Source organism: Melospiza melodia, chromosome 11 (genome assembly GCF_035770615.1).
Source record: "Melospiza melodia melodia isolate bMelMel2 chromosome 11, bMelMel2.pri, whole genome shotgun sequence".
Taxonomy (NCBI): Eukaryota; Metazoa; Chordata; class Aves; order Passeriformes; family Passerellidae; genus Melospiza; species Melospiza melodia.
The window spans coordinates 14476459-14502877 of record NC_086204.1 but is presented as its reverse complement, the minus strand read 5'-3'; the positions used below and the strand labels follow the sequence as shown (position 1 = coordinate 14502877).

At 38.4% G+C, this 26419-nt stretch overlaps 1 protein-coding gene across 3 annotated transcripts; it reads left to right on the top strand.

The window, feature by feature from the left end:
• On the top strand, window positions 1-26419 carry TLCD4 (TLC domain containing 4). 3 transcript variants are annotated; one of them, XM_063165663.1, is made up of 7 exons: window positions 1-189; window positions 5168-5333; window positions 9825-9914; window positions 12830-12888; window positions 14729-14823; window positions 16682-16755; window positions 20046-26419. In XM_063165663.1, the coding sequence occupies exons 2-7, from the start codon at window positions 5179-5181 to the stop codon at window positions 20359-20361; spliced, it is 789 nt and encodes a 262-aa protein (XP_063021733.1). In that variant the 5' UTR covers window positions 1-189; window positions 5168-5178; the 3' UTR covers window positions 20362-26419. The 3 variants fall into 3 exon arrangements, with proteins under 3 accessions (XP_063021733.1, XP_063021735.1, XP_063021734.1); XM_063165665.1 differs by lacking the exon at window positions 1-189 and adding an exon at window positions 539-573; XM_063165664.1 differs by lacking the exon at window positions 1-189 and adding an exon at window positions 933-1193.

Genomic DNA, 26419 nt, shown 5'->3' with positions numbered 1-26419 from the left:
CCCTCGGAGGCGGCGAGCGGAGCCCGGCGGCAGGTGGCGGCGGCGGCTCGGCCCCTTTAAGGCTACGGCTGCCGTAACCCGATCCCCGCCGGAGCATCCTGCGCCCGGGAAGGGCTGTCCCGTCCCCGACGCGGGGAAGGCATGGAGGAGGAGGAGGCGGCGCCGCAGCCCCCGTAACCCCGGTCCCAGGTGCGGCGTGCGGGGAGGGAAGGCGGTAGGGCGCTGAGAGGCCGGGGCTGGCGGGGCGGGGGCGGTGCGGCCCCTTTCCCCCGCCCCGCGGGGCTGCGCGGAGCGGCTCCCTCACTCCCTCCCTCCCTCTCGCAGCGCGGGGCGGCCCCGGGGGCCGAGGGCCGCAAGCGGCGGCGCGGAGCGCGCTGACAGCGCAGGGCTGCGCGGGGCCGCCTCCTCCGCCGCCGCGGCTGGAGCGAGTGCGGAGGGTGCCCGCTGCCTGCCCGCTGCTGTGCTCCCCTGCCCGCTGCTGTGCTCCCTTGCCCGCTGCTGTGCTCCCCTGCCCGCTGCTGTGCTCTCCTGCCCGCCTGCCCCGCGGCCGCCGCGGGTGACCGGCACCGCGAGGTAATGCCCGGCTCGGGGCAGCGTCCCTCGGGGGCAGCCCGGGGCTCTCCGCGCCCACCGAGTATGGGCGGGCTCCCTCCTGGGGGCTTTGCGGCTCCAGACTGCCTGCGGGGTTTGAGGAAATTGGGTAAATGGTATCGCAGCGGCCACCTCATCCTGAGTACACTGCCTTTATGAGAATGCTTCATCCGCCGGTTGCTTTGATGTTCTAAGAGCAGAAAGCTGAGTGGAGTTTAGGGTGTGAATAGCCTTAAATACAAAAGGGAACGGCTTAACTGTGAGTGGCTTGAATTTTGTTGTGTTTCTCCTTAACGCTGCTTACTGAGCTAAATAAGATATCAGACGAATAGGATCTACCATTGAGAACCAAGAGCGCAGCGAAGCTCCGGCACTGCTTTTGTTACTGGGCTTATTATAAAATGCGGGAACAGTCAGTAGTCCAGTGTTGCTCTCTGCAGATTGCTCTGACAAGTTTTACAGCTATTGGATTTGGCTTTCAGTTTTAAGCGGATCGGGAGAGCACAGTATTGCATGCGATGTCCTGGTATCAATAGCAGCTTTACGGTGTAATCTTGTTTGGAAATTGATCCAACTCATCTGGAAATCCAGCCTCGAAGAAAGTAAGGGCTGTGGGCCTTAAACCTTCCACTGCACCTTCTTACCATGTCTCGCTATACTGTTGCATTTCTTATTTTGATGATGTGGAAATAGTAAGAGGAGGAGAACATAAATGCTAAATGCTTTTGATGATACAACACTTGATAACTTTCCTGCTCCTTTATCCTCTTTCATTAAGTGTCAGCTTGTTTCTATCAGGAGTTCATAGTGTTACCGTATTGGGGGTGAATGGATACTGCTTTTTCTTCTAAATCTCAAGTAGAAACAGAATTGCAGGAAAACCGCTGCATGTTAATAGCAAATGAAAACTAATATATTTTTAGCTCTTATGGAGTATAATGAAAAAAACCTGTGTTATTAACCTTTTCAAAGTTATTGGGTCAATGGAGTAATTTGAAATACACAAGGCATGTAAGCAATACCTTGCTGAAAAAAATGTTAGTTTCAAGTGTTTGGTAATGTTTATCTACTGAAGACTCCATTGAAAAGCTACAAGAGTGAAGTTCTGATCATACGTAGTTACTGTCTAACCGAATGTTTATTTGGGTAATTTTGGGTAAGCAAGGCAAATGCTAATGGTGGAGACCCAGCCTGTATATTGTACTGTTTTTCCTGCATACAAAGTGGTTACACTAGACCTCCTGCCCAGCCAGCCTCCCATTAGCTCAAACCCTGTATCAGCTGACAGAACAGTAATCAATGACTATGCAGTTTAGGTGATAGAGTGTCTGTTCATACATAATCCACAAAGTTCTGTATCTTGATCAGACTTTGCTGTACAGCTAATAGAAGATACTTGGAAAAAAAACCCCCACAGTGTAGTTGAAGCTGCCTGGCTTACTAACTTTGGACTTTGTCAAGGAAAATTGTAATCAGAAGCTAATTGTGCTTGTTTTAAGTCAACAAGCACAATGCAACAAGCTGCTTAGGTTCAGCAACATGAATAATTTTTCTTGTAAATGAAAAGAAAATCTGGTAAAAACCAGTAAATTTTCATGTTAAAAAAGATACAGTTGAAAGCAACCTAGGGATATGAGAAAATAACAACCTATAAATATGGGACAATATTTATAGCTGAACACATGTGAAATGCTGTATTTACACCAGGTCATTGAATTGAATTAAAATATGACACTATTAATTGCTGAGGTAAAGCATAAAATTATTCTGGACTTGGTACTTACTATACTTAAACAGCATCTTGATAAGCATATATGAAATCAGGCTTGAAAAACTTGAGCATCTGTTAGACCAACCACAGAGGTTTAGTGATTAATTTTTTGTCTGCCTCTCTTCTTCTCTAAAACCATTGTACCATTCTCCTTCATGGGCATCATGGTTCTGCACTTGCTGAAAGTCAGGTCATGCACTTTGCATGCAAGTACCTTTTTAAAAATGAGTTCCCTCCACAGGCTCCTTAGGTGAAAGATTAGTCTTCTAATGCATTTCTTTCAAGGGATGTTTGCAAGGTTTGCTTAATTCCTTAATCTGTACTAAAATGAACACCTATCAAAAGCTGAAACATTACTTACCTAATATGACCTAATATAATCTTCTGGTACTAAGGAAACAAAACAAAACATGGCTTTCTCTTGTCCAAGAGATTATGTTAGTGTCTTCGAAACTAAGAGATTCTAGTGTAGTCACTGCAGATAAATAAAATGTAGCATCATGGGAATTGCTGTGTTTTCGTCAAAAGGATAAAGTAGGTGTGGTTAATGCCTAGTGGTTTTGCTGTTTTTCTGAAGAGATTGTACTTGACCTGGATTTTGGCTTCCTTCATTAAACCAACTGATAATTTCTTTTTCCTTATGTTGTCCAAGAGAAGACTTGGTTGCTACAAATGAGATAATGTAATAACAAAGCTTTGTCCTTGGGGTTGGAATCTGGAACTCGACACCATACAGCGCTTTTCAGTGGGTTTAAACTGGTAGATACTAAATTGTTTTATTCCTTCAAATGGTAAGGTTTTAGAAAGTTGAGCTTAACACCCATTGTCTCTGGTACTTTACACTATGTGAAAAGGATATGATGTTTGGTTTGTGTTTTGGTGTTCTTGATCAGTGGAGGCAAATGGAGAAGTATGTGGAGGATCAAGAATACAGAATATTCAGGATTGTAATTGAAATTGGATGTTTTGATAGAGTAATGTTAAAAAGTATGCAGGACTTATATGCTGCTGCACTAGAACAGGCCATCAGAAAATACGTGGAATCAATTAGTTTGATGCAATGCACTGCAGTGTGTGTGCATAAAAATTTTAGTTTGGATTAAAAATGCATTTATGAACTGAATCACCCCCTGTGATTTGTGTTGCATAGCTGTCCCAGAGTCTGCAGGCTGGGTTCCTTTTGGGTTCATCTGGGCAGGAAAATAGGCCCTAGGAGCACATCAAATATGTTCCAAGAATTGTGGAGTCCCTAGGACAGAATTAAAGCTGTTCTGAAATAAGCACTTGAAATCTACATGATAGAGGCAGGTTTCACTCAGCAAATCTGCTCTTATTTATCCTGCATTCTGTTTTTATACCTGTAGCTCTGTGGGCACTAGTCAGAGGAAGTTTGTTGTCTTTAGTTCTGGGAGAATAAATAGAAAAGGAGGTAGAGGGGGAAAAGTTTGATACCATTGAACCTTCTGCTTCTAAGTCTTTGAAGATAAAAGTATGTTTTTTCTGATCTATATGTTTCAATATACTCACCATTTACACCCCAAAGTGAGAATATTGTACTTAATTTTAAAAAATGTTATTATTTTGTTATTATGGTGGACTTTATCCTCTGTTTTTTCCTCCTGAAGTTCAAGTTTCTTACTATCTGCAATGCAGATACAATTTCAAAAATATAAGGCCTGTTCACTGGTTCTGTAATGCACGTGAAATAAAGGTAGACATAAATGTATTATGTCATTGTATTGCTCTGCTGACCATTAGGTTGCTGTGGTAACATCAGATTATGCTGTCCTAAAAGTCTTCATTTTATTTTTAGATATTTTCTTAAGTAAAACTAAAATAAGTGACAGCGGGTTTTTAATAGGTATTAATTATTTAAATATTTGAAATGAAGCCATTTGACTTTTTTCCCCCTTTCCAGTTCAACATAATATAAATTGACATTTTTTGAGTTTGTACCTTTTACCAGTCTTGGAGTGTACACCACTTCACTGTCAAATTGGGGATGCATGTCAGAGGTTTGTGGCTTCTGGGAAAATATCATTCTGTGTTGCAAATACTGGCGACTCAGGAAAAACAACTGAAGCATTTAGAGACTGACAGTTCTGTTTGGAATTGTTTTGGTATTCAGACCTCATGAAATAGCTGAGCATCCAGCAATTGAAAAGCCAGGCAGCTCTGATGGCTTTCCACTGAGTGTGGAGGTTGGAGTTCCGTGGAGGAGGAAAGCTCCAATGGCCCACAGCCCGTCCCAAGGACGAGCTCTTGGCTGAGCACAGTGGGAATTGGGAGCTACTGTCCCTGCAAAGTGCACAAACTGGGCTGCAGCAAGGCCACTGCTTCTCTGGGCTGGCCCAAAAACCTCTTTTCTGGGCTTATCTGATTGCTCTGTTGCGTTTTGAGCTCCTGTTGGCAGCAGGCAATCTGGCAATAATGAAACAAGTTTTGACTTTGGAGGTTCTTGGGACAGGAGTGGAGGCTGCAGAGCTGGCAGTTGGCCTGGTCAGTGGTCGTCACTGTTCTTTCTGTGAAGATAAAATACATGCAATTTTAGGCCACAAAAATGTATAATATGCAAATGTTAAAAAAAAACCAAAAAAACAAAACAAAACCAAAATGCAACTTGTGTATCTAAAAGTTTGGGCATACTTTTATACTGTTAATGCTTAAGTAGAGACATTGAAAAAGTAGAAACTTTTAGTGAATAATGTTTCTGTTGATAAGTTTGCTGTCACAAACACTTTCTGTGCTTGCTTAAAATAGTTAAATGGAGAATAGAGTGAAATGACCTTCTGCTTCTCTTCACAGATTGAAGAACAATGGCTTCCTTCAGCAACCTGACTATTGGCATTGCTCTTGCTAGTTTTACTGTATTTCAGCTCCTGTTCCACGTTGTAAGTTCTTGGGTGTCAACACGAATAACACCTGGTTTTAACAATCTCAGCCAAAAAAGGAAGATCGAATGGAATTCAAGGTAAAGTGTTCAAAACAGCGCCAGTTAAAGACTTAGCTGAAATAATGCACACCTGAACCACCTGTGTGTGTGTGTAAGACTGAAGAAAACTCTGTTAGTTAAAGGTAAAGATCAGAGGGCAGGCTCTAGACACTGGACAAATAATGCATGTGAAATGCTGTGGCCCTTTCATGGAAACACAGCATTACTAACACTTGCACATTAAATGCTTCGTTAGACAGTGATGCCCAAGTAAAAGTCAGTACAAAGATAAAACAGTGACTAGTGAGAGGTAATAAACTGAAGAGATGCTCTGTGATGCTTCTAGTAAAGAGAAGAGAGAAAAAATTCCTTTCCAAACATGTATGAAAATCAAAACTATTGCAATTTATTAAAAATCCCAGTGTATCTCTGGTCATGCTTTTGGGAGCAAAGCAGTTTGTTCACCTGCTACAGACTGTTTTATATTGGTTAAGGTTTCCCAAGGAATTTGTTGACACTTGGGTGTAGTATTGAAAAGAGTCAGGGTCATGTGTGTTGTAGGGAAGAAGACTGCAGGAGGAGGAAGGGGAAGCTATAGCAGACACAGGGTACACATGCAGGAAGGAGTTGTGGAAACTCAGTCCAAAAACGTTCCTCGCTCTCTCTGTATGTTTCTGTATTTCAATCAGTGGGATGGATCCACCTGCATTTCACTTGTCCCCTCAGATACAGGACTTCTAGGAACTTGTTTGACCTGTGAGTCTTTTACTTCCCACAAGGGAAGTATAAGATAGTAATTGAAAATGGGGTGAACAATGAGGTTTTATTTGCAACATACTACTCTGCAAGGGTATATATAGTACACAAGGTTCTCCAGTTGAAATGAATAGGTACAGTATACCTTTGCCTATTAGAACTTTAAAATATTTTTTCAGATGTTTCCCAAATTTAAAACTCAAAAATGTGTACTGTGTGGTTGTCACTGCACTCAAAATGCATTAGTTGCAGTTCTGTTCCTCCTCAGTGCTGTTTAGTGTCAGGTGGATACTTTTAAAGTTGTTTCCATTGTTCTAGGCAGCATTAGCAACTCAAATAGCCCTGTCCTTCCGTCTGGCAAATGTCCACTTGCAGTGTTCTTAAAGGCACCATCTTGATTTCAGTTCCATCTTTGAATAATTACCTATCTGCCAGAACAACTGTGTAGGATGCCAGTTCACAGTATCAGTGCAGCTTAGGTTTACCTCTCTGTTCCAATTAACAATAAGAGGCAGACAGGGAAAGTAAACTAAACTGTTCCCATGTGAAGCTATTGTCTATAAGCCACATCAAATGGCCTTTGAATTGCATAATAGGCTTTATGAGAACTTACCCCATGCCTGGTAGTGCTGTGCTGGTGTAGTGCTTTGCATAATAACATGAATTGTTTTACACATCACAAGTGTGCTGGAAATAAGCTGCTCCAAATCTCTGGGCTACTTTGTTCTAAGGTGTTTAACTGCTCAATTGATACAGTACTCCATACTGTGTCCTTTTTTACCTCTTTGCACATTTTTTTCCCTTGGGGTTGATAGCAGGATATAGATGTTAGCACACAGGTGGGTTGTGGTCCCGGGCTTCATCCAGCTCAGGCGTTAGAAGGCATGAAGCACAAAGCATGGTTCATCAGCATCTTGTGGATGTTATAACTGAGGAGGGCACGAAGGGAAAGAAAGGCTAGCTGTGCTTGTGTTACTTCAGCTCTGCTAACCAAACACAGTGTTTGTTAGACTGCCCTGTCACTCCAGTGTTTCACCGAAACGAAGAGAGGCCTCAAGGAGTATCTTGCAAGTTCAGAGAATGCAGATGAGTATGTATTTATTCTGCAGAGAGCTATGAAGGTAGAAACAGTTACTATGTCCTAGTAAAATCTGTTGGTTTCATTTAAATTATTTAAAAGTAGATGGTTGTTATTTTGTCCTATATTGAACTGGTGTAGGGAGTGCACACACAAATGATTCTGTTGGCAGTGCTAAGGAAACTGGCACAGAGGATGGTTATGCATTTTTATCAGCTCAGCTGGGTCTGGAAGAGGGCATCTGCCTGAAATGAGCTGTAGCATTGAAAATATATTGTTACAGTTTGGAGAGCTTTGTAATCAAGCATTTGAGCTGCAGCTCTTGGCTGTATTTTCCATGCTGTCAGTTTGTTCATTCTGACCTTCCAAGAATTATGAACCAATAAAGTAATTGCTTCTGGCATCTGAAGTATATGGACACTCAAATTGAGTTAAAAACTATATTTGGTCATGGATGTAGTATAATTCTTCAAGTTGTGCATATATTCTTGTCACCTCTCCTGTAATAGATGCTTGTACTGCTATTAAGTAGTTATGAAAAAAATATATTCAATAATAAAAAAGCAAGTCTGCAACCTAGCATTGCAGCTTTTTTTGTTTGCAGCTTAATGAGGAGTTAAAGGATGCAAGCTTTGAAAAAGATTTCAAGGAAATATACAGAGCTTGATAGCTTGACCTAGATTCCTTATTAAAATGGACTGTTGTACTATTTCCCTTTTTCTGCCCTGCCTATGGAGAAGCTTCAAAGTCCAGAGTTAAGGAGGAAATCTGCTGCCTTTTCTTTCTTGTTTTTTCTTTTATTTCACTCCCATTCAAGTGTTCTACTTGTGTATAACTTGTATTCTAAACAGAAGGGTTCAGGTTAACGACCTCTTCAAAAACAAATTACAACTGTAAACTAATGAGCTATATTTTAGGACAAATTTTCCTTCTTGTAGCATTATCCTCTCCTCAAGTTCAAAAATTCCAGGTATTTCTCAGACACTAATATTGCATGTTCTGCTTTGTTTTAAAAAAGAAGGAAAGTTCCTATCTTTTTTAATCCAGTGTTACAAGAGTAGACCTTTTAATTAAACTATTAATTATCATTACAATTCTGATAATTAAATTTTCTTTCTTTGTTCAAAAAAGAGAGAGCAGAAGTGCAGCCTGTGCTGTAATGATTATTAATTGTTCTCATCCAATTTTTGACTATCATAATATACTAACCTCCATTCATTTTCTGGCACACTGTTGAAAAAGCTGCTGAAAATAGCACAGTGACACTCTTGAAACAAATTGTAAATACAGTCTCTTTTATGAACAGTTATGGAATCTTCTATTGCCAGTAGATAATAATGCCACTTTTGGAAATGGAGTAGGGATTATAACCCCTTTCTTTGCAAAATCTTCTGCAGGAAGTCACATGTTTTCTTCAACTCTTGCATGGTAGATCTTAGATTCCTGAGAATGCCTTAAGGACATCTAAAATATTAATGACTTTCAAATACATGTATTCAATATGTACAAAGACAGGAATGATAACTAACAGTGTCTGTGCATTTGTGTGTATATGTTGGTGCTGTGAATATGTGTGTGAAGTGAATATGGTGTGGAGTGTTTTCAGTTACACAGCACTGAACTTAGTTCTCATCTTTCAAAAAGTATCTGTGATTCCCTATGGATATTTTTTCACATCTTTTTTCTTTCTAATTACATTTGCAAAGTGGGAAAGCCAACAGTAGCTACACAGTATTAGGTGCAGCTTATAGTTGTGTTAAACCCATGGCTGGAGCAGGAAGGTTACACATTTTGGAGCCATGCCCATTGCATTGTTCTACCTTCCAAGAATACATGTGGACTGAAAGGGCAGGAGGGGCCCTGGCCTGTGTGCTGGCAGAAACCCTGCTGGGCCTTCTGTAAATAGATATTTCTCTAAAAGTGCATGCTTGTTAGCATGTAGAGTTTATCTATACTGTGCATGCAGCCTGTAAACTGGAGACTGTTGTCTTTGGGGGAAAAATGTGTCTAGTACCCAGGTAGGGACAAGGCAACTTTGGTTACTGTGATGTTCATTTTATATTTCCCTTGTCCAGTACAAAGCTGCTAATTGATACAAACCTGTAGCTGTTATACCTTGGGTACTCAGCTACAACCGAGTTATATAAGTTTTCTCTTTGAAAACCAGAATCTACTTCAAATGCACTAGAAATTCTATCTGAAGCTTAGGATTTTTCATTTAATGCCACCTTCCAAATCCAAACTAGACTTATTATGGGTCTTTTAACTTGGTGCCTGAAAGGAGAAACCTGCAGCTGCAGGACTTCTGGGCTAATCTGAGTATGAAATTTCATATACATTTTCCACCAAATGGGACAATACAAAAAACATGTGTTAGAGAGCTAGATGTCATACTGTCTTTAAGGATTCATTAATATATGGGATAATTTGAAGAAAACTTAGATCTCCCTTACTTTTAAGACTCACTTTGTATCTAGTATCACCAATCCCACTCCAATCTAATAGACTTCTTCTTCTGGACTGTTTTTTCCCACCTGTCATTGTAAGGGGTTGGATGTAGCATAGGGAACAGATGATTGTCTCCCACAGAAGTATCTGCAGGTAGTTGAGAATGCCTTGGGATACATCCTACCTTAAGCACAGCATGGGAAGTTGTGAATGGCAGTACCTCCTTGTGACTGTGATCTCTTTTTCAGGACAGTGTCCACATTCCACGCTTTGGTGGTTGGAGGGTTTTGCCTTTACATTTTATTGTACGATGATGCTGTTAATGCTGACCATCTCTGGTAAGGCATGTTGCATGCATGTTGTGGTTACACAATAAAAGAACATAACTGAGAAGAATAAAAAAGAATCCTGCAGTGTATTAAGTATTGAATTATTGTTTTATTTTCCATTAAAATATATAGTTGTGATGTGTTCATTTTTATGTCTGTACTATTTGAAAATTTGATAACTATTGTGTCAGTATTAATGTCTTAGTTCAGTGTGTCTCTGTGAAGTGGAATAGATAAAATACAAGCAGTCGATTTGAAATATTAAATTAAATATTAAAATTTAAAAAGCATATTAAATTATTAAAGAATAAACTGTAACTATAAGTCAGTATGACTGAAACTCTGCTATTTACAGTAATCATTTTTAAGTGGAATTGAAAAGCTGTAGTTGGTCTGGATAGTGTATATCTGTGGGAAAGTTCTCCATTGAACCCTGCAAAGGGTTTGGGTTCCATGGAGAGAGAATGTGGTACCACTGTCAGGTAATGCCTGAAAATAGATACAGTAGATCATAACAGGGACTGGAGCATTGGTAAGCTCCAGGGAGACATCAGTGTTGTGTGTGACATTTTTTGATGGTCTAGGATTTCTCATAAAACTTTTCCTTTTTTCTCAATGTACTAGAGACTAACATAGATGATGTAGAAATTGTTTTTATAGTGGTGAGAATCACATGGTAGAAAATGTGGAGGTGGTAGAGATCAGATAAGGAGAGGGAGAAGACGTAAATAAGTGGATTATGTTGTAGCTTCACAGGAGAACAGGCTCCTTCCTATGAGTCCTTCCTATGACTGTTCACTTCATAGTCATTACAGTTTTTCAAGTGTGATGTTTGATTAGCATTTTATATGACTCTGTATCTGCAAAGAAGTTTGAAGAAAGTCAGTTGCATGGACTTTTGTTTGTTCTATCTGCCCGTGCATCTTCATGTGTAATTCATTTGCGACACATGCCTTCTTAGCAATCACCAAAGAGATAGTTCTTCCCATTTGCTTATTCAAGTCACTCCCTGTTTGTCACTCTGGGCTCGTGCTTGCATCAAAACTGGCCTGCAGACATCAGGGCTCATTAATTCCATTGCACCTTCCATTCAAGAAGATAAAATTTAGTCTAAAATCTTCCAGACTGCCTGACCTAAGTTCTCCATTTATTGAGAATAATTTGGGATTCTGACATAGGGATGTGTCTTGAAGGGATGTGACAGGTGGGACAGTGCAGCCATATATATTGTTGAAGTGTTGGTTTAGAAAGCCTAGAGGAGGTTTGATGCAAATTAACCATTCTCTGGGGGGAAAATAATGAGAGGAGTGAACCATTCCCTGTTCCATCCAGTTAAGTCATGTCTACCATTATCAAGGAACCAATTTCATATACTCGGTCCTTTGCATGTTCTCTGGAGAATACGAAGGCTCTTGAGTGCAGGCTGTCTTGGTAGTGATGTGCTGAAGTGTGTTGGAACCCCTGAGAAGTTCAGTTATGAGGTTGCTGCTGCAGCTGGGAGCTCTAACATGAGGCCTCTATGTAAAGAGTTCCTGCTAAAGTTAGGAGGACATATCTGCCCCTATGTCTAAACCTAAAGAAGCACTCAGCCCACAATATATGTAGCTCATGTAATCAAATTTTGAAGCCATAGAAAAATGTTCCCATTTCAAGCTGTATTTATAAGAACGTCTATGGCCAGTCTTAACAGATGGAGTGAATTCCAGACTCTCCTAGTAATGGTTTTTTTTCACCTAACAGCAGAATTCTGGTTTAGTGAGTCTTATTTTTCTGTAAACTACCCTATCACTGAGGGAACAATTTGTTTTAGACACTAAGAAAGCTTTACAATTTAGTGATCAGATTGTAATAATACAGGAAATCTCTTCCCACTGCTCCATTCCAATAGGATTAAGAAAAATAGTTAAGTAATAGCATTTCACTGTGTTCTGGCTGAGGCAGACTTTCTATTGGAGGTGGCTGTAAGCACAGTTAAGTTCCTTTTTTCTGGAAAGGTTTACAACAAGGATTGTTTTCACAGCTTGTCTTGAGCAGTCTACATTGTATGGATCTATTGACCTCTCACTTGAAGCTCAATTCATATTTACACAAAACATAGCCAGATTAGTTGCATAATTTAATATAAAAATTAAGTTACAATCCTCATGCCAAGGAAAAAAGACTTGCTTACCAAACTCCTCAAAGTAGGAATGCACAGAGAACAGTGGAGAGAAGGACAAACATGGCTTGCTCTAACGTGGATGCTTCCCTTTCTGGAGCTGTATTCACAAGTTTGGGTTTGTTGAACATTCCAGAGAAACTGAAGCTGTGTGTGTGTTACTAAGAGCTTTGCCTGCTGAATGTTTGGCACCAAAAGGGAAGGGATAGAAGGTGTGGAAAGTACTCTGAAAAGCATTTCTGCTCAAAGGTTCTTTGACTCCAAAGAACTGGCAAATAATTCCTTTCCTGTGTCCTTCTACTCTGTTTATCCCTATAAACATCCATCTGATTATGAATATGAAAAGCACCAGCTGAACAAGATATTTTTGTCACCCTTACCAAACTTCTAGCATTGGCAAAAAACAAAAATGGAGACACAGAGTGTCAGTTAAAGGGCTAAGAGACAGAGACTGGGCTGTTCCCTTTTATCCTCAGTTTCCTGAGAAGCCAGCTCAGAGTACTTGCTGGGTTTCAGTTCAAATCTCCAGCAAGGCTCTTGGGGCAGTTTCTGTGCTGAGGCAGGGGTTGATCCTCATTAGGGTAGCTAGTAGGTGTCTTGTGTTTGGGTGGAAAAGGAATTCACTTGTGATTAGAACCCTTCTTAACTAGATTGCATAATCTCTTACTGATGAGCCAAGAATAATGTGCCCTGCTGGCATTGTGTTTGAGATGTGTATGTCCTTTGCAAATTAGGCTGTAACTATGTATTTTTGGTGTGTTTACAGGGGTGACCCTTCAATTGTGAAGCTGAATATTGCTATTACCACAGGCTACCTCATTTCTGGTAATTATGCAACATGTAAACAGCATGCATGACCTGTTTATTTATATTGAGTCACTATACCTTTATGTTTATCCTGAGCCACTGTGGTGGAGATGTGGTATGTGTATACAATACAGTTCTGCTGTGGCTTTTAAAATTGCTGATGGGTTTGTGGGTTGTGGTGAAATCACAGCATCTTGCTAGCAGATGTCAAAGATGGAATACCTCCCCAAGCACTGAGGAAATACCACTGTGTGGCTTTGTCATGGTTTCATGTGCAGCCACCAGCTCCAGATCAGCTTTGTCCTTTGGCCAGCTGAGAAGGTGTTAGAGCAGTGCCCTTCACTCTTCTCAGTGCCTACAGCTCGTATCTCTTCTATCAGGTGTTTCTTCCTGTGACCTCAGAATGCTGGCAGAAGAATTTTAGTAAACCTCAATACAAGCTGAGGCAAATGGATCCTGCCTGCCCATCTTTGTCTCCTTTTAAGCCAAAATTCAATCATGTATAAAACATGGCAATTATTTATTTTGTATGTTATTTATTTCTACATATGTTTTATGTTCTTAATTTTTCTGTCAATTAAAATTGGCAAGGGAATTTTGCTACAAAATGCTTTGGAGCTTTCTTTTATGTTGTGTGGGGATTATACTGGCTTGTCAAAGCAAAACCTTATGACTTGGACTACTTTCAGTGAAAACTTCTCATGTTAGGATGAAGTTTCTGATCAGAGACTGGGCTACAGTCTTGGTTATCTCGTACTGGATTTCTCCACCCAGTGGAAGTGATAATCTGGTGATCAGCATATTCAGTTAAACTGTGCATTACTTTAAGTGTCTGGAGTTTTTCATAGCTTCAGCTGCCATGTTTAAATTAATCAGTATCTATTTTTGAATAATTATACATTAAACTTTCATTATGAATTAATGAATGCCTTTGAACAGGCATCTCAACCTGACCACTCATTCTCTCTCACTTCCCTATATAGCTGATGTTTAATTATTAATAGGAAGTGAGCAGCTATGTCAGATGATGTAGAGCCCTGCCTGAGGATAGCTAATACAAAAGAGATCAAGGCACACTGGACTTTAGAAAGTCACAGGGGTAAAGTCTTTGATTTGGAACCTTGGTCAATAATATTCCAGTCCAAAGTACTCATTTGCAGAAAGTAGGGACAGAAATTGCTTGTTCCAGTAGAGAGAACAAGATCTTCTGAATTCTCAGACCATCATGGGAAAAGAAAGATTTTTTTTTTTTAGGTTTTTTTTTTGGTTTATTATATGTTAAAACTTTCTTTTTAACACTAACTTGCTATGTCACTTTTGCAGTAATTAGAAAATTGGGATTTAATAAAGTAACTATGCTTCTTATTCCAAATGCCTCTTGCAAAATAGTTTTGGTAAATGGTACCAAATTTACTAATGTACTTTACTTTTTGATTCAGAGGTTCTCCATGATAGATCCCTGCATTTGTTGCATGTATTTGTATGTTTGCTATGCCCCCTGCAGACCTGCCTTTTTTTATGTCATATGTTCCAGATTTTTGGGGTTATAAGTGTGAGGTCACTATGAGATTCAGGATCCACCTTTTCCTTCCAAACTACTTTGGCTAAAGTTACTGCATCTGTATTTCCATTGATGTGGAAAGTAATAATTTGTGGAAATTATTGGGAGAATGCTGTTGCCTAATACTTTGACTGAAGTGAAGTCTTTGGGATGAAGATGTTCTCTTCAGACATCATTAATTCAAAGGGTTTCTACTGATGCCATGTCTTGGTATATCTCTAAAATGTAGAGAAGGTATTCTGAGGTCAATGATTGTATAGTAAATAGTTCTTTATAGTTATTTCTGTTCTCTTGTAGATCTATTGCTTATTATTTACTACTGGAAGGCAATTGGTGACAAATTTTTTGTAATACATCACTTGGCAGCTCTGTATGCTTACTATTTCGTACTGGTAAGTGCTGTATTTTCTTGTAATATAAGCAGATGAGATTAAATAAACAGCTTTTATAGATCTCACTTGCTTAATGTTAAAAAAAATTACTGGTTAATGAAAGGCATACTTATACTTTGAATCATTATTTTAACTGTTTTTATCAGTTATTTGTGGTAAATGCATGACTTTTCAATGTTACACTACAACAAAAATGTGTAACTTCGTTGAAATTAAAAACTCTTCTCAATTTTTGCTGTAAAGAGACTTTGACAGAAGAACTTTTTATATGATTATAGAACAGGGTTTTAAATAAAACCACAAGCTTGAATATTTAGTTGGAAAGTTAGAGGGAAGTGGTTTCAAGTGGTTATGTTCTGCTTCTGTCTCCCAGGTAACAAGTGACGGGACAAGGGGAACTGGCCACAAGTTGTGCCAGGGGAGGTTTAGTTTGGATAGAAGGAAGAACTTCTACATTTAAAGGGTGGTCAGGCAAGTGTTCAGGGAAGGGGTGGAATCACCATCCTGGGAAGTTGGAAAGGTGTGTGGATGTGGCACTTGGGGATATGCTTTAGTGGTGAGCACACAGAGCTCAGTTAAGGGTTGGACTCGATCTTAGAGGTCTTTTCCAACCTTAATGATGGCTTCCCTGCCTACTGTGTGAATCGCAGGCTTATAATACTGAAAGTGTTGAGATGCCAGATTACTGTCAGATTTCTCATGTAAGGGTTTAAAGGGGCTGAAGTATGCTGTCAAGTAAATACTCTGTTTCTGGTTGGAGATAATTAAATTTACTATTATTATCATGGATGAAAGTGAATTAGAGCTGAATATTAAATAAATTAAAATACCACTACCAAAGCTAATCCTCTGTGCAGAAAATTCATTAGCTGTTTCTGGAGGAAACAGAAAGCATAATATTAGTGTGAGCTTCTTTAAAAGCATTTATTTCTATGTGGATATAGCTCTGCCTGTGGATGCCAGTGTGTCGTCTTCAGAGAAAGTCACCCCTAAATATGTTATTTCCAAATTGCCTTTTGGGGATAAAAAGAATTTGGTTAAACACACAGATTTTCTCTTTGGTGTAGTGCAAACCGCCATGAAAAGCTTGAAGCAGTGGGTATTTGCTTGCTTGGTGGGGAAAAGAGGAATCATGACGCCCACTCCATAGGTTGTTCAGGGAAGCTAAGGAAAATAAAATCCCCCAATCTTTTTATCTCTACCCTTGTAAACTGGTGCTTACCCAGCAGTTGTGTAAGTGGATAGTGTGTGTCAGCTGGAGGGGATGTGGTGTGGATGTGCCCCACGGAGGAGCTGTGCCCGGCCCAAGGGCAGGACAGGGACTGGCAGAGCCGCTGGCAGAGCTGTCCCTGCCCTCTGCAGGAGGGAAGGAAGGGCTTCCTGTGCCCTTCCCTGCTCTCAAATTAGAGCTGGCAATTCGTCTTTGGCAAAATATGCTTCTACAGCAATGCAGGGAGATTTTTCTTCAGCATAAAGTGTTTCTATTTGGGCTTGTTTAAACGTTGAAAAATCAAAAATGTTTATAATTATTTCAGGCAGTAATGCTATCATGGTTATTAGTAATCTATGACTACTTGTGCAAGTCTTCTCTAGTTAGCTTTTCATGGCCATTTAACTGTAGGTCTTATAAGATTTATTTGAAGTAAGAAGCTACTGATGGGAGATACCTGAAGGACAATTGCAGCTTTTGTGAAAAAAACTTGCTTAGACAGTGCAGGAAACGTGGCCACAGCTGGCAAACTCAGCTTGATTAAAGAAGTTGAGATGATGTATCATTCTGTGTATACTTAAAGGCTCAAATGACAACTTCACATCTACATTGTTGATTTTTGTGTGTCTGTTTTGTTTTGCTAACCAGAGCAAAGGTCTGCTGGCTTATTTTGGAAACTTCCGTCTCCTTGCAGAGTTCTCCACTCCTTTTGTCAATCAGCGGTAAGTGGTTAGGGAGGTTTTCCGTAGCTCTTTTAAAACTGAATCTGCATTACTATTTCTGTCACTTAGGAAGTCTTTTTATAGTTGTGGAATGTCTGCTGACAGGGAATTTATATATATTGAACTAAGGATTACTATATGAAAGTCTTTTTTTGCTATGAAAATGTTTTGCTGCTATAGCTGCAACAGTATAACTAATGTATTCATCTCCCAGTTCCTTTCTGGATTAGACCAGGCTTTGTATGAAATACCAGCTTTTTATGAAAATATCAGACAAAAAAATCACAAATAAAATATTCTTTATTAACTTTTGTATATTCATTCATTTATTTTTTATAATAAAGCCATCTTCAACATGGATGCTTTTTCTTTGTATCATGGATGAGGAAAAGAGGCAACATAATATTGTAATCAGAATCCTAGAATGGAATTGCATTGTCCTGTATAATTTGAAGTTTATTTTCCAGTATTCTACACACATGGATCAATATTTATATATGCATATTAATATCTAGAATAATATAAATGCCTATTCTTTATTTGCCTTCAAAAATAGTTCTGCACGCTATTGTCAGCACTTAACTATAATGGTTATGGTTAATTTTCACACCTGTGGTTAGAGAAGAAAGGGGCTGAAGCTTCTCCTGCAGAACTCGGAGCCTGCCCTGGCTGCTGGTTGAAGTGTTTTCCCTGATGTGCTGCTGTATCAGAAAAGGAGGCTGGTAATGCCTCGTACTGCTGCAAGGGGAAAGCTGTCATTGGAGTTCCATGGTGCTGAGGGGAGGGTGGCCTCTCCCTTACTCTGTAGCCTTCAGGCCACAGCTGGGGCTAGGATCTGCCCCACAGAGACTTCACCTCAGGTGAGGGGCTTAGGTACAGAGCAGGGCTGCAGCCTTCTCCTCTTTCTCCAGTTTTCTGCAAGGTAGGATGAGGACTTTCAGTGTATCAGATGCCATTTTCTTAACCATGCTTTTGGGGTGTATTTCTGCTTTACTGCTTCTACAAGTGTGGCATCTGTTTGCTTTTCCAGATGTCTGATAAAGAAAGGATAAGGCAAATAGAAACTGTGTTCCTCCTGCAGACAGGCTATTGCCCATTACTGCATTGTTACTTAATCTCTGAAGTGTTTTATGACAATGTAGCATTCCTCAGTGCTCTTACAGATAAAAAAGATTGTGCTGTGGTCCCTTTTGAACATCAGTTTGGTAAACTCAAACTCCCAGGAGGACAGGGTGGGATAATGGAGCTCTCCAGAGGCTGCTCTCCTCTGCCTCAGTGCAAATGAATGGGAGATACCAGTCTGTTGTAGCCTGTGCTCTGTGTGCACAGAGGAAATAAAGACTAAATAAACACTTCCTCAAACTTAATGAAAAAAGGGTTTATATTGATATTCATGTCATAGAGAATGGCTGTTGTCCCAGCTTCTATCAAGATAGGATGTCATCCTGGGTTCATGTGGGTTCCTACTCTGATGCTTACCTTTCAGACTGTGGCATTAGAAAGAATTGTGGTGAATCTGGCTATTAAAAGTAATTTATACTTTTAAAAGTAATTTTATACTTTTAAAATGCCCATGGTGAGATTATGGGTCTTTGAATACTGACATTTAGCACTCTCTCAGAAAAGCAGAAATTGCTGCAGGAGATAATAAAGTCCCTTGCACTAAGAGATGTCATCTCATTAGTGCATGATTTTTTTTCCATTAAATTTGAAGTGAATCAGACCCTTAAGAGAGTAAGTAGTGGATAATGATAACGACTTACATTATGCTTCTTGTTTGCATTCTTAGTCTACCAAAAGTGCTCTTATTAAAATATAAAAGATATTCTAATCTTAGAACTGTCTCTGTGTTTCCTGTCTGTGTTGTTAGGGATCTCTAATTGGATGTTGTCTCCATGCCAAGCATTTAGATCTTTTAATGTTAGTATCAACGTTTATGTAATTAATTCTGAACTGTGGCGGGTAAAATTGTAATGGTAACTGTTATTTACAGACTTTTTTTATTTGCTGGGAAAGGGAAGTTGCTAAACAGATGCAAATTACCTATACTGGCACATTGCAGTATGTTTGAAAACCATTTTTTACATTAATTTTCGATTCTGCATTGTATATATCTTTGGAAGTGAGAACTTTGATTGTAAATCTGACCAAACATGTCAGGTCTTTCTCTTCATGTCAGTAAGTGTTTCTATGGTGAGGGCTCTTGCTTCCAGGCTGGACTGCCACCTCGAGTGCCTGGATTTTAATTGTCCTAGTTGCATGCTTAATGAATTCCTACAATATTTCTGTTAGAGCTGGATGTCTGGAAAATCTTTCTAGTGTATTTATAATTACCTAGGTAATTATAAATTATTATAATCTGTAGGTTATTAAATTAAAAATTACTTTTAAAACCAGGTTTAGAACTGTTTTTTTGTTAAATCATTTTAGCCGTGTATCTTATTGGAGAAAAACGGATTATTTAGTTCTCTTCCCCATCCCTCATTATGAATACAGTGATTTAAGTTATTTTGCTCTGGTCCCATCTGCCATTGCTGCACAAATTTTACTTGTTTATTCTGGTTTAAGTGTGAATGACAAAGGATTAGTTTGTTGTTCCTTTTTCAACCCTCAGGTTCTGTGTGCTAGGCAATAGATAAATTAGGCCTGTCTACTATATCCAGGAATAAATATGCAAGAATTCTTTTTTAAAGGCCATTTATGACCCAGCAGTAGATGGAGAGGCAGTTTTTAGATTTATCTTTTTTTATTGGGTAACGTTCCAAGTTGTGACATGATCAAGAGTTGACAATGTCTGGTTCTGAAAATGTTCTGGTTTTGAGCTGAACAGAAGCAGTCAGAAAATCCCAGTTACAGGAAATTAGAGCTCTGTCTGGATTACCAAATCCAAATGCAATTTTAGAGTTGCTTTCAATGAGACAAAGAATTTTAGCTGCTGTTGGTATAAACTATAACAGCAAGTAATAAATATGTCTTTATAGTTTTATTACTGTATTTTATACAATAGTCAGTGAAATGCATGTGGTTTGTCAACTGGTTCACAATTCATATCAGGATTTTCTATGTGTTATTCTGCAGTATACTGGATCTCATACACTGCTTAAGTGGTGGGAAAAAAGTGCAGCCAAGCATAAGGATTTGTAACTAAGCCAAGACAAAGTGCAATAATTTAGAAATTATAAAGGTAGAAGCAATTAATACATGATGAATTAAAAATAAACTTGAAGCGAAATCATTTTTAATGAGATGGCTTCAAGTCTGCCTGGTATTTGTGAACACTTCTTTTGCAGGTGGTTTTTTGAAGTACTGGGATATCCCAAATCTTCAAAGGCCAACATCCTCAATGGTGTGCTGATGACAGTTGTGTTCTTCGTGGTGAGGATTGCCGTCATGCCTGTGTATTACAGCCACGTCATTTCTTCATTTGGAACAGAAGGCTTCCGGAGATTAGGATTTGCAGCCCAGAGCGCCTGGATTATCTCAAGCGTTGTCTTGGATATTATGAATGTGATGTGGATGGTCAAAATTGCAAAAGGATGCTACAAGGTCATTTGTCTTATTGGACAGGAGGAAGCGAAAACTCATAGAAATGGAAAATCTGCCTAGAAATCATACATAAATTAAATTTCTGCTATGAAAATAGTTTGGGAAACAGTGCACATTTCTGCCATGGAATGCTCCTATTATGGAAAAAAGGTATTACCTCTGTACTGACCTTACTCTTTCCCTAGCCACACTGCCTGCACACCCAGGGCCACGCTTTGCGGATCCTGTCCAGTGAGGAATAAAAGCAAAAGCTCACACAGATGAGCTCCACATGCCTGTTGTAAGCAGTTGCAAGCGTCAGAAATTAGAAAGGAGCAGACTGGTTACTGCTTATTGTCCACCAGTGTGTTCAAAGTGTTTCTCTCAGGTTTCTCCGATTAAAATGTTTTATAAATCCAGTGAATACTGACATATCTGTTTTTTTAGGAAATGAAAAATTCCCCAAACTCCTGATATGGTGCAATTTTCCAGGCACGTTTCTATGTTTTCTTCTAGGAGTAACAATCAAGATTTCATTCTTGACAACTTTTTAATTTTTGCAAGAAAAGCTAAAAATTTGGCTTTGATTCTATGAAGTCTTTTACTGCTTTTTGTTCTGCCTTATATGAATGCAAACCATTTTGGGAAATTTTGAAATAATTTTATCTAAAATGCTGTATTATAAGACCACATGATATCTTAAGAGCTGTTAAAATTCTCCCATTGATGGGACGGATTTCCATGTGCTGTCCTAGGTTACATGCAATTGTACATCTTCTAAATTCCTCATGGAACATTTTTTGTAAGTTAATGTTGTAGATGATGTGTGGAAATGGCATAGTTCTTACTGAAGTGCTCTTTCCTTTGCTGCTACTACCTTTGAGAAGTGCTGCAAGTCTTCTCAGAGTATTTTTAACCATTGGCTATTTGGATTCAAAGTTTAACTGCAAAGACATAAAAATCTTGTGTATATGTGATGTGTAACTTTAAGTAATACATTTTTCTTGTATCACAAAAATGACCTGTTTGATATGAATCGTTGAGGGTTTTTGTCACATTTTTGATGCTAATCAAGTCAGAAATCCAAGATCTGACTAAGAACACTATTGAATTAACTGTGCCAAACTCCTCTAAAACTGTGTGGTAATTCTGTAGAAGGAACAGTTGACCTCTGTAGACACAATTTTTTTTTTTTTTGTTTTAAACCACACATTTGTCAATAGATACTCATTTGCTCTGTCTGTGAACTTGAAGACTTGGAGGTCATCACAGAGGATTCTCACCATCTAGGAATAGTCCTAAATCTCATTCGTGATTCAATTTGAGGAAATTCTGAGTTATGTTTTATTTAAATTATTTTGAGAGCTGTATTTATGTGTAAATTTGTTTTGTTTTACTTCTTTTATCTGGAATTGTGACTGATTAACTTCTGGGTTTTTTTTCCTTGGTGTAGGAGTGGTAAAAGTGTCCATTTGCACTGTGACTTCAGTGCACGTCCCAATTATTGTAGCAATCTGTTTAAGCAATTTATTTTTAAACAGAAAAGTAGCATATTGACTCTGTGTAGGGTGATTAGTCCTGTTCCCTCTGACAAAGCTGGGTGACATGAGCTCTCCCCTCGGTAGTCAGAGGTGTGAGTGCCCCATGCTGTCCTCCGTGGTGAGGGACTAGGCATTGCCCTCATCCAGAAATTGCATGTAAGACCCAGGAGAGCTGCACAGGCTGAAATGCCTCCCAACCAAGGCAGCTGCAATGAGTTTAGCTCCCCAGCTGAAATGCTGTCAGGGAGTATTGTTTGGACTTGTGTAAAATGCACTTTTGAAAGCCTAGTTCCATTGCTCAGCTCGGCAGGCTTTTTTCTGAAAGTTTCCCAATCCTGCCTCGTTGAGGGAGATAGCAAGGATTGTCAGTACTTGTGTGTTTGGATCCCATGGTTATTAAAACTTCACAGCCTACAGACAAAAGATTGGGAGAGTTAACAATTCACCTCTTGAGCTGTATGATCTGAGTGAGTGCATTGCCTCTTTTGGGTACCAGTAAATCCACAGAGTCCATCCTGCTCAAAGCAACAGACTCTCTTTTATGCTCATTTGCAGAATCTGGTATCTTTTAAAATGTGATTTCAGTATACCTGATGCAAAATAATCTTTTCTTTACTTTTTACATCACTAGATCCCTGTGATTAATAGTTTTGTAAAAGCTTGTTCCTTTGGAAAATTGAGTAAATTCAAGCGTTTTGGAGAAGTATGCTTGAAAATAGAAGTCTGCTTTTCTTTTTAGGGAAGTAGGATTAAAAAATTGATGAGATGATTTGGAGAAACTCTTAGGGTGATAATTCATAAAAACTTTCTGAAATTTATAATTTCTTACACTGATTTTAATATTTCAGTATTTTAAATATTTTGTTGTCAGTAGAGGCCATTCATTAAAATGCCCTACTTCTTCCACTTCTAGATAGACTTGTGTTTGATAGGGGGGAAAAAAAAGTAAGTCAAGCTATAATAAAATTGATGTTAAAACTAGATTTAGAAACAAAAACCAATCCAAAACTCTTCATACTACACTTTGGCCAACAATCCAGGATTGAAGGGCAGTGAGATAATTCTTTTAGAACAGCTAGTATTTTGCATTGCTGCACAAAATTAGTGTAATTAAAAACCTCTTTTGCAATGCATTAGCTCTAAATTTTATATTTTTTTAAAAAAGTTATTACAGTTATGTCCTGATGCATCAGAAGAAAATTTTCTTATTTAAAAAACTATTAACAGCTGTGGTTTCAGCAAAGACTTCAGTAAACAGGCAGCCAAGTTGTGATGTACTGAATACAGTAGTATATAGGGCACTTTTTACCTGCCATTAAAAGCTTATAATACAGCAAATTAGATAGCTGTGGCACCCATTTTTAAATTGCACTTTATTAATTTTAAAAATGTGGTGAAATATTGATAAAATTTAATGTTGTAAGCTTGTGTCTTTGCTTTTTTAATGCAGAAAAGTAAATGCATGGTAATTAGCATCGTAACAAATGCTTTTGAATGTAATATCTTATTAGTGGCTTAAAAGTTTATTTTTTAACAGATGCATTGTAAAAGCAGACTCTTGGCATGTCACCAGGTGTCTTTTCTATGGGCATATCAAATGGAAGGAGTGATCTTGTAAAAAATAGCTTGGTTTTCTTTTCTTTTCCATTCTTCAATACCAGGTGACAGTAGCTTGCTGATCATGGGACAGACTATTGATTGGTACCAGTTAGGCTGTATGTAGAAATGCAAGTTTCTCTTTTATATGGCTTTAATTTTTCATCAAAAGATGAGTAAATACCACTTTCAGAACTCTGCAGGAGAGTGGTAGGTTAGGTGTTCTGTAACTGATTGTGGAATCAGTACTTGCAGAGAGGAAGTATACTTCAAATACTCATTTTCTCAGAGTGTTTCAGTGGATTTCAGTGGAGGCTCACACAACAGGGATGCTGTATGGGTTAACTGTGTGAATTCTTCAGTGGTAAGAATTACATCTCTGAAGCCTATTTTACCTCTATAAATACATGCTATCTTGAGGGAACTCCATAATTTAATAACTTAATTACTTAAAACATATAATTCATTGAAAAATGAATTATAAAAATGTGCACAGGAAAATAAGGGGAGCTGGCTTCATATATAAATTCTTAACAATTCCAAATTATGTACTAAAGTTTATTAAAAGTTTAAATAGTCACAGTGTTTGGAAGAGAATGACTTCCATCTTTGCTTCAAATATTGTGGGAGAAGATTACTCATATTGCAGAACTAACAACCTAAGGGTAAAAGCCTACACAAGTGAGCAAATGTATTCAGGCAGCATTAAAGAGGAGAGGAGAAGACTTTGAGTACACACCTAGAGATCCAGATGTCTTCCTACTGCCGTGCTTGGGACAACAGCAGACAGATACATAGCAAAAACGTTTAGGTGTTTGTGTCTCTGTTCGTGATGGAAAATGAAATTTTATTCTTTAGAACTTTCAAGCTGTACAAAATGGAATACCAGTTGTTGATTATTGTATGAAGAGGACTTTTTCTCATGGCTTTGTGCGTGTTTAAGCATATGTATGTTCAAGCTTTATGTAAAAGACAATTTAATAGAGAAGTCTGAAAAATTGTTTTGTGATGCTTCTGCTGAGCCAGTCAGGAAAATAAAGGGCTGCTTGACAATGACTCCATCTTAGGGTCTGCTGTGCTGTTGGCTGCTGCTGAAAGCCATCAATGAAGCAAATAGAAAGGACTAGAATTTTCAGATGAAAAAGTGCAAGTATGGAAGACTGAAAACTATTGCAAGCCCCTTTCATATTTTAATACCCTACTGTACAACAGCATTATCTGGCTACAAGGAACTCCACGAGGGAAGGTTTGTTCCTGGTCAGATTTCTCTGTCTGTGGAATACAGGCAGAAAAAGAATGGAACTTCATTGCTGATACCCTGATTGATGGCAGCCAGATGGAAATAGTGATAATATTTGTGAACTTTTAACCTTCATCCAAACCTGGATAAAATCTGTATTAGGTGAAATTCTTAGGATTTTCTGAAAGCAACTTGAAAGTTGTTTCTATGGCAGAGAAGTTGAAATATGTGCTGCCTGGGTTGTTTACAGATCTGGGATAAAGCGTCAAGTCATACTTTTAGATGGTAACACTTGGTAAGGTTTCTTATCCATTAAAAATTCCTACTAGCTACCTCCTTTCAAGTCTTGTTCTATTTATAATAACCAAGCACTTTATAGCTCAGTAAAGAATGGAAGGTAGCTATGAAGAAAAAATCATATTGTTTGGTATAAGAAATATTTTGGCAGAATTTCTTCTGAGAACAGTTTCATTGTGTGATGTCCTGCACTGAGAGAGGGCATCTGTTTAATACTTAGTAAATACATTTTTAACCTAGTTGTGAGTAAAAGAAGTGTCTGTAAGAGAGTGAAGTATGAAGAGATCAGCATGGCTTGGTATCAACCACATAATGATTCAGTGTGCTATTTATAACTTCCTACTTACTGAAATTGAAAACACAAAAGCAAATAAAATATTCTGTATTGTATCTTTATTTTTAATCTATGTGTGGGATGTCAAACATTGTACTTGTCTTGTGGACAGGACATGCTTTTATGAGCCTATAAATATTTAAGTATATGAGAATCTGCACCCAAATGGAACATGTTGCATGTAAATTGTCTTCTAAGTTTTTAAATTTTGGTATTTTTAAAAATTTGCTAGGTTTGAAAGCAACATTTAAATATGAATACTAAGCTGTAATACAGAATACAAAATTTTGAATGCAATGTGGTTTTGTTTATAGTAATCCTATTCCAGTTTCACAAGAAACACCAAATCATAAGGGGAAGGGAGGAAAAGGGCTAATCATGAGCTCGGCTATATAATTTGCACACTTAATATGCACACTTCCAAATGTCCTGGATTTGTTTCTAGCATGCATTTACCAAACAGTGTTTTCTTCAATATTGACAGATACCTATTTATGTAGAATAAGCACAGCTAACCTGTTACAAAATCAAATTAGAAAGCCTGTTTGGAACGAATGAGTTACAAGTTAGGCATAAGTAATGGAGCCTGTAATTTGAAAATGTTTATATTATCTATCTAAGAAGAAACTTGATGAGTTTAGCTAACTTATGTGCAGATTCAGGATGAAAACTGTAGATTCTGCTAGACTGATTTCTGGTAAATCTTGACAATCTGGTTTGCAGTAAATTCTATTACTGTCACAAAATGTCAGGATCACGTTATTAAATTCAGCTAGTAATGTGACCTGATTGGAGTAGCAATCCTTATCATGGCACAAGAACTTAAACATGCAATATAACAATTCTGAAGATTGGTGATAAAAGTAATCCGTCATAGCAAAGTGAATTATTAAGTATTATGGGTTTAAATTTACTTTCTATTACAGGACAGAATCTGAATTATTTGTTAGCATTTCAGTGATATTGTAAAGCATTTCTATATTTTGTTTGAACTGTTTAGGAGCTTGCATAAAATTATATTGGCTGACTTTTTTCCCCTTTGATATATGCAATAATGTCAATAAGCAATAAATTGCATGTTGTATGCAAGGTATTGGTACATCATAATAAAGGAAAGAACACAGCTCCTTA

Coding starts and splice junctions, on each gene's coding strand:
- TLCD4 (XM_063165663.1), top strand. CDS start 5,179: ATGGCTTCCTTCAGCAACCTGACTATTGGCATTGCTCTTGCTAGTTTT. Junction 9,915..12,829: donor GTTAATGCTGACCATCTCTG/GTAAGGCATGTT, acceptor GTGTGTTTACAG/GGGTGACCCTTCAATTGTGA. Junction 12,889..14,728: donor CACAGGCTACCTCATTTCTG/GTAATTATGCAA, acceptor GTTCTCTTGTAG/ATCTATTGCTTATTATTTAC.